The sequence below is a fragment of the Echinops telfairi genome, unplaced genomic scaffold (genome assembly GCF_000313985.2).
Source record: "Echinops telfairi isolate 266 unplaced genomic scaffold, ASM31398v2 ScPeMD7_7475;HRSCAF=8513, whole genome shotgun sequence".
In the NCBI taxonomy this organism is placed as follows: Eukaryota; Metazoa; Chordata; class Mammalia; order Afrosoricida; family Tenrecidae; genus Echinops; species Echinops telfairi.
The window spans coordinates 9,174,678-9,182,580 of NW_022111379.1; the positions used below are offsets into that span (position 1 = coordinate 9,174,678).

Sequence of the window (7,903 nt, forward strand, 5' to 3'; positions counted from 1 at the left end):
ATCTTACACTGCCTGGCATCTCCCTTCACCCACCCTTCTGTTGTCCATCCCGCAGAGAGGAGGTTATATGGAGGTCCTTGTGGGTTCCAGGGCATTTCTATCCCCCCAAAGGACACTTGGTGCCCACTTAATTGTCACTCCCCATTCCCCTGCCCCAGCTCCTGGTAGCCACTAATCTGCTAATCATCTATTTGTATGGGTTTGCCCAGTCTGGTTAATTTCCATAAATGGGATTATATAATCTTTGGCCTTTTGTACCCTGGCTTCTTTCATTTAGCATTTTTTCAGGGTTGTCCTTCTCATAGCATGCATTCATACTTCATCCTCTTCAGCGCTGACTAGCCAACAGTCACTTTGAGGACTAAGGTGCGCCTGGCCCAAGCCAGGGTGTTTTCCATCACCTCATGGGCCTGTGAAAGTTGCACACGGAGTAAGGAAGGCTGAAGAAGAACCGATGCATTTGAATTGTGGCGCTGGCAAAGAATATTGGAAGTATCGTGGACTTCCGGGAGGACAAACACATCTGTCTTAGAAGAAGTATGGCCAGAACGCTCCTAAGAAGTGAAGATAGCTAGACTTCATCTCACGTGTTTTGGACATGTTGTCAGGAGAGACCAGTCCCTGGGGAAGGACATCATGCCCGGTAGAGGGACAATGACAAAGAAGAACCCCTTCAAGAGATGATTGACAGCATGGCTGCCACAAAGGCCTGACGTATAACCATGGTGCGGACGGAGCGGTTCACTCTGCTGTGCGCAGGTTGCTGGGAGCCCTGACCAACTATGGTCCCCAGCAGTACGTTTCCCAGCAAACGCTCATCTGTGTGTGTGAGGGGCCTTCAAAAGAGTTCATGCGAAACAGTTTCACAATCTTTTCATTCACTTTTCTCAACAACTTTTAGAATCCCCCTCATATAGATCCCATCCTGTTCCCCCGTTCATCTGTTGGTGGACAGACACGTGGGTGGTTTCCACCTGTGGGCTGTGCTGACTAGCTCTGCCGTGAACATTTGTGTCCAAGGATGCCAGTTTTCATCTCGGGGCCCATGCTAGGAGTAGAATTGCTGAGCCCATGGTAAACTTTCTTTTTTTTTTTTTTCCCATGGTAAACTTTCTGAGGAGTCACCTTGCCAGGCATGGCACAGGTTGGTCACATACACTGCAATGATTATATAGCACCGATATAATTGCTGACTAACACTAGTGCATTTAATTCATTCATTCCTATGACGTAAATATGATCATTACTCCCGCTTTACAAAGGGAGACTGAGGCCCAACGTGTGCTAAGCAAGGGACCCAGCTAGAGTGACAGCCCTTCTGACCCAGGCAGAGTTAGGGTCCCAGGGAGGCTGATTTCAGCACACAGGAAGGATTTTCTCAGTTGGAAGTTTGCAACTGTAGACACCGCTACTTCTCAGGAGGGAGCCTTTTGTCCCTGGAGGTGTGTAAGCAGGCTTATTGGCCTTCAGAAGGAGTTGGGCAGTGTGATTTTCAAGTCCTCTCAGGGCATGCACCAATTGAAGCGCGCGCACACACACACACACACACACACCCCAGCATCGCTGGGTCAGAAGGAGGAGACAAGATGGGAGATTTGGGGAGGACCCTCGATGGGGAGGCAGCCTGTGCCTGGGGCTGGGTGAGCTCCTGGTACGGGGGGGCCCTCTGCTCCTTTCTGACGCTGCTGTTTCTCTCTTTGCAGACAGCAGTGGTGGAGCAGCAGGCTCAGGAGCAGGCCCTGAGGCAGGCCGAGGCCCAGCCGATGGCCGTGGTACAGCAAGAGCCCGGGGCGCACCCTGTGCCCCTGTTCGCATTCTCCATCAAAGACCCCTCCCTCAGAGAGGTGAACTTCCATGGGCCGTCACCACCCCCTCCCTCCTGAGAGCCCCCTCGTGGATTTACGCAGGTCCTAGACAAGTGTGGGGCAGGGGAACCCAGCGGGGAAGGGCAACTAGTCTTGCCCTCGGGCCACTCTGAGCCCCGGCTGGGGGAGTCTTCGTATTACCCTCCCTATACAATGGTTACCACGGCAACGGTGAGGCTGCTGGACTCCAGCCTTTCCCCACACAGCACTACCTCCTCCCTCTCACCTGCGGCAGACCCCTTAGTTAAAGTCACCTATTTGAGCACGTTCAAGTTTATGACGGTGATGGCATTGTGGGTCACACACTGGGCTACTAACTGCAGCCCCTCCTCAGGAGAAAGACACGGCTTTGTACTCCTGTCATCGGGGACGGTCGGAAACCCACTCAGGCAGTTCCACCCTGCCCTACAGGGCTGATGTGAGTCACACTCACCTCCATGGCAGCGAGTGTGACTGCCCCGACCGAGGCTCGACATTCCAGGGACAGAATCGCCAAAGCTGCTGCGACCCCAGAATAGCAACGTGTCACCATCCGCGTGGGCCCCCAGCCCCGACTCGAGAGCAGGGCTGTAGAAAAGCTTTGGGGCCCCAGGTCCTAGCAGGGACGCACCACGCGCCGCTGGGATGAGACTCCAGGTCTCGATCCGGTCCGTGAGTGAGGACTGCTCGTTAAGCAGCTGACGTTGGTGTGAGTTTGTGTCCACCAGTCCCTCCCTGGGAGAAAGATGAGGCTTCCTCTTCCCGTAAAGATTCAAAGTCTCCGGAGCGCAAAGGGGCAGTTCTGCTCTGTCTGGTGTGGTCACCATGAGTCAGCATCAACTTGATGGTGGAGGGTGAGTGCATCTTCTCCCAGGGAGCCCAGGTGGCTCAGTGGGTTGAGGGTTAGGCTGCTACCTACAAGGCTAGCGGTTCAAAACCCATCAGCTGCTCCTCGGGAGGAGGAGGAGGAGGAGGCCGTCAAGATTCTCAGTCTCAGGCACCTGAAGGAGCAGTTCTGTCCCACCCGATAGGGTGGCTCAGAGTGGGCATGGCTGGATGCCACTGACTTGTTCCTATTCTGTCCCTCGCTCTTGACCACACTCTCGGCAAGCTCCCGCTCAGCATGTGCTGGGACACGAATGACCGTCAGAGGCCAGCTGGTGGTCAGCAGCTGGGACCAGAGTGCAGGGAAGCATGGGAGGGCTGTCCATGCTGAGACGGAGGCGGGAGGGTCATGGTGGACAGAGGGTAGGCAGGAGCCCAGAGACCCCACCCTCTGCCCTGCCTTCTGCATGAGCTCAGTGCCCTGAAGGCATCTGACCCCCACTTCCACCACCCCTGCCCTCCCCGTCCCCTCTCTACTGCTCAGGAGGTCTCCAGCTCACCCACAGCCCCGAAGAGGAAGTCCTGCCAGACCGAGAGCCCCAGGAAAGTCATCAAGATGGAGTCCGAGGAAGGGAAAGAGGTGCCCCCGGAGCAGCCCAGGCACAGGACCTCCACGGCAGTCTCAGCACCCCACTCGGATGGGCCCTCCAGCCCCAGGAGCCCCACCGTTGAACGTGAAGTCTTCCTGCCCAACAACCATGAGGCCGACCAGCCAGGGGAAGCAGGTAGGGCAGTGGGGGAGCAACCTCGGGGGACGATAACCCTGTTCTGCATCTTGGCCCCCACCTGGGGAGCCCCAAACCAACCCTGCCTGCCCTACTCTGAGCTGCTGCAGAGCAAAGGGAGCTCACAGGGCTGGAATCCAAGAGGTTTGCCACAGGCTCCACTGGGATCCACATGTGGGGGGCGTGCCATGGTTCTGTGGCCCCTTCCCCCCCCACCCCCACCCCCGCACAGTCTCACAGCACCCAGCCGCTAGGGCGGGGATCCCTAATAAATGTCTCGTTTCCCCAGGTATTTCCCACCCACGCCACCCTGCACCTCTCTCTGTCTATCATGGCTTCATGAGTAGGAGGTGAGAGAGGCCCAGAGAATTGGTACTCCAGAATGAACTCTGGTTCCTGAATCTGCCTCACCCTTTGCCCTTGATCCACAGCCCCAGGAGGAGGCCTGGCCTGGTTCCACACTGCCTCTGCCTCTGACCCCAGACTGGGCCTCTGAGCTAACCCTGACTCCTGCCTCCCAAGTGCTGTTGGTTACCAAAGGGTCTGGATTAACAGGCTCTAGATCAGTGGTTCTCAACCTTCCTCATGCTGCGACCCTTTCATACAGTTCCTCATGCGGGGGTGACCCTCCAATCATAAAATTATTCTCGTCACTACTTCATCACTGTACTTTTGCTACTGTTATGAATCAGGCGACCCCTGTGAAAGGGTCGTTCAACCCCCCAAAGGGGTCCCGACCCACCGGTTGAGAACCGCTGCTATAGATATTAGCAGCTCACAGGCTTGTGAATTGGAAGCAGCCTTTGTGGGTTGCAAAGGGTTCCAAACCAAGGGGCGTTTGTCCTGCCTCCTGCAAATATGGGGTTAGGGCCAACCACCATTCATCAAACATCAACAGCAAGAAACGGACCCTCACTTGCGAATAATCCCTGGGTGCACAAGAGGCAGATACAGCCTCACATCTGAGGCAGATGTCCCACCCACCACCTGCAGGACCATCCTCTGGTTTGTTCGGTGCCCCCCAGCAGGGCCTAACAGCGATGTCTCCCTGCCTGTTTCAGAGGAGCGAGTCGTGGTGATCAGTAGCTCGGAAGACTCAGATGCCGAGAACTCGGTGAGTGGCCCTGCCCCCACCCCCACCCCCAGGTCCCCATGAGAACAGCCTCAGTAGGTGACTCTCAGACTCGCCTGCACCTGGGGAGTTTCCCCACAAGGCAGTGAATCCTGAGCTGTGCTGGGGACAGCCTCCATGGGGCAGCTGAGTGCCCGGACCCCACCCCGCCCCGGCCCTCCCACCACACTAGGGCAGGAGCTGGAGCTAGGTGTCATGTTCAGCCGTGCCGGCAGTCTCCTTCCACAGGCCGGTCTCCTTTCTGGGTTACTTCGTATGTGAGTCTGGAGCCTCCTCTGCTCTTCTGCTCCCTGAGTTCTCAGGGAGGGCTGGACAAACAGCCTTTCCCTGGGTCGCCTCGGCTAGTGAGGGCCTGTGAAGAGGTGTGAGGTCACAGCGGCTGAACCTTAAAAAACACACTCAAACTTACTTCCACCGAGTTGTTTCTGACTTGCAGCAAACCCATAGGGCAAGGTAGAACTGCCTCTTTGGGATTCCGAGACTGGAACTCTTTATGGGAGTAAACTGCCTCGTCTTTCTCCTGTGGAGCGGCTGCTGGGTTTGAACTGCTGACCTCGTGGTTAGCAGCCCAGCTCGTAACCCCACACGCCACTAGGGCTCCTGAGGCCACACCTACAGGGGCCACACGAGCAAGTTTTGACTCCACCAAAGCAAAAAGCCACCGCTCAGGGGACATGAGGCCTGATGGGCACTAACCCTCCGATTCCTGGCATGTGCTAACCAAGGCTGTCTGGGTGGCCCTGAATTCCCTTCCAACCCTCAGTCTGCCATTTGTGTTGGAAAGTGCACTGAGCCTGTGGGGCAGCACCACTCTCCTCGACAGCCCACCCTGCTGAGCACCCTACTTCCACCAGGCCTCCCATCTGCCTCACGACGTGTGCAGCCTGCCAGCTGGGCCTCCCAAGGTGTGCAGCCTGCCAGCCGGGCCTCCCTACCATCCTCCTGAGCAAGTCAAAGTCCCCGAGGCATGGCCTCCCAGCCTGAGCGCCGGCCACCTGGAACCCATCGAGGCCATCCACCGTGGGATCTCATTCCCAAGGCGCAGAGCAGGGCGCTGCCTGCGCCGGGCTTCCCGCTTTCCCATCCAAAGAAACGACGTCCCCTCATATACACACACCCTCTCCCTGGGCCTCTCCTCCATGGGGCCTCCCAGCCATGCCGCCCCACCTCGGGAGGGTCTTGCCCTCCAAAGGGCCACCCGCTTGCCCCGCCGCCGAGGCCGCCCACCACGAATTTCCCAAGTCTCCCAGTGGATCCACCACTTCTTTTCCCTTCCCTCAACGACTGCCCTGCTCCACACCTCGATCAGGGGGGCTGAGGGGGCGAGGGAGTTAACCCAGAATCTTGGGGTGGGAGATCCCCCTGGGGATTCTAGAAGAGCCCCCCAGGGGAATCCCTAAGCCTGACTCTATAGAGCAGCCCTCACCAGCCCAGACCCCACTTTGGCAAGAGCCTGAGAGCGGCACCTGTCCTTTCCTGCTGTGGCCCCCATCTTCATGTTACTGGGGCCCCTGACCTGGACCCAGCATCTCTTCCAGGTGCAGCCACGTTCTTTCTGGACCTGCAGGTAGTAGATGCTCAATAAACTGTGGTCAGTGAGTCAACAGTCATGAATGACTACAGGGAGCTCTGGGGGTGGGGGGGAATGTGGGTCCCCACAGGCAGAGAGGAAGGCTGAGATTCACAGCTGTTTCTCACGCCCCTGGGTCCCCTCTTCCTCACACCCCTGTGTCTCCCGGCCCAAGAAAGAAGCTTTCTGGCCCTTTGTGCCCTCCTGTGTTCTGAGGTCTCCTCCCTTGTAGTTAGGGTAGCACCCACGCCGCTCCCCCGCCCCCCACCAGGCCTGCCCCAGGACCTAGCCAATATGGCTGCTCAATAAATGTTTTTTGAAAGATCACCCTTTTGAGACCTTCTTCCCCAGCTCTCCTGACCCCTGTGGACCAAACTGTCCCCTGAAGGATGGTTTTGTCCCCTCCTGCTAAGACTTGGTTCTTCTCTGAGAACTCCCGTCTACTCTTGCTCCCCCGTCTGTGAGCACTGTAGACGGGGTCTCATGTCTCCACCATCAGCGTAGGGGGCCCCAGCCATGGAGTGTACCCCAGCCAGCCGTCTTCTGAGACACCCCCCTCATGGAGGGCCAACTCCCTCCGTGCTGTTTTCTGGGTGACTGCAACGCCCACCACTCCCTGACCTCTCAGGTGTCAACCCACTAGGCTTCAGCGGTCCACTCCGTGACCACACCCAGGTGTCAATCACTGTCTCCAGGCATCACCCATCTCTGCAGTGCCCCTCTCGGGCTTCTGCCTGCTCACAGCCTCCTGTGCCTTGCAGGCAACTCTGGGTGTCCTTTGTCCCTTGACCTTGGATGCTGCCACCCTCAGCCCCCTGCCCCTGTCAGCTCTTTGCAAATCACCATCTCCCTCCTTCCTCTAGCGCTGCCTTCGCTCTGCTGCCCCCTGGAGGCCACACTGCCGGCGGACAGGCGCTAATGATGGCCGCTGTCCATCCTCCACACCTCCGCCAGGGCCCTCAGTCTGACGTCCAGATAGGGGGGGCCGCTGGAGAGAGCCTTGGATGGGAGGAGACAGGCCAGGAATGGCTGGGGTCCTGCTACCTAGTTACACATGCACCTGCCCGCCACAACCTCGCCCTGTGGCGTCTTCCTCTAGGACTTTCTCCACCTCTAACCTGTTCCTCGCCATCTTGGGGCCCTCGCTGTGCCCCCATCTGCACCTCTGCAGCTCCTTCTACCGAACGGAAACAAAACACCCTGAATCTGTCATCCCGCTCTCTCTTCTGTGACCCCCTCTCCCTCTCCAGTGAGTCCCTTCCACTCACCTTGTTTATACTTCAGCCACCTCTGCTCCCTTCCCCACCCCCAGTGAGCCCCTGGGGCCTCCATCCACTGCGCCCAGTGGTCACACAGAGGCCTTACTGTCCATCCATCCATCTGTCCACACCAGCGTCCAAGACTGCGGGCCTCTCTGCCCTTTTGAGAGACTTTGCTCCCCTGGGGCCAGAGGTGCCCTGTTTTCCTTTGCGACGTGACCCTGCGGCTCTGGGCCTCCTCTTCAGCCTCCTTTAGGCTCCCTCCCCAGCCTCTCACGTGGTGGTGCTCTGTGGACTTTGGGTCTGGGTCCCCCTTTTTGTTCTTAGCACCGGGGGTGATCTCAGCCACAACGTTCATTACTGCCCAGCGGCTGCTGAGGTCCTCAACTGGCTCCTGCCTGCCAGACCTCGGTGACATCTCCCCGTGGTCAGCCCACTGACATGCGAACTTGGTCCTCCTTCCTGTCAGGGAAGCACCCCAGCTGTCC

At 57.9% G+C, this 7,903-nt stretch overlaps 1 protein-coding gene across 3 annotated transcripts in view; it reads left to right on the forward strand.

The window, feature by feature from the left end:
• PML (PML nuclear body scaffold) overlaps positions 1-7,903 on the forward strand; it is a 44,078-nt gene that overhangs the window by 28,053 nt on the left and 8,122 nt on the right. For 2 of the 3 annotated variants that reach the window (XM_045285814.1, XM_045285816.1), the window contains exons 5-7: positions 1,704-1,844; positions 3,214-3,454; positions 4,516-4,568. In XM_045285814.1, the coding sequence (XP_045141749.1) occupies positions 1,704-1,844; positions 3,214-3,454; positions 4,516-4,568 (435 nt within the window). Of the gene's footprint in view, positions 1-1,703; positions 1,845-3,213; positions 3,455-4,515; positions 4,569-5,440; positions 6,484-7,903 lie in introns of those variants that run through there. The other variant, XM_045285815.1, reaches the window with a different exon arrangement.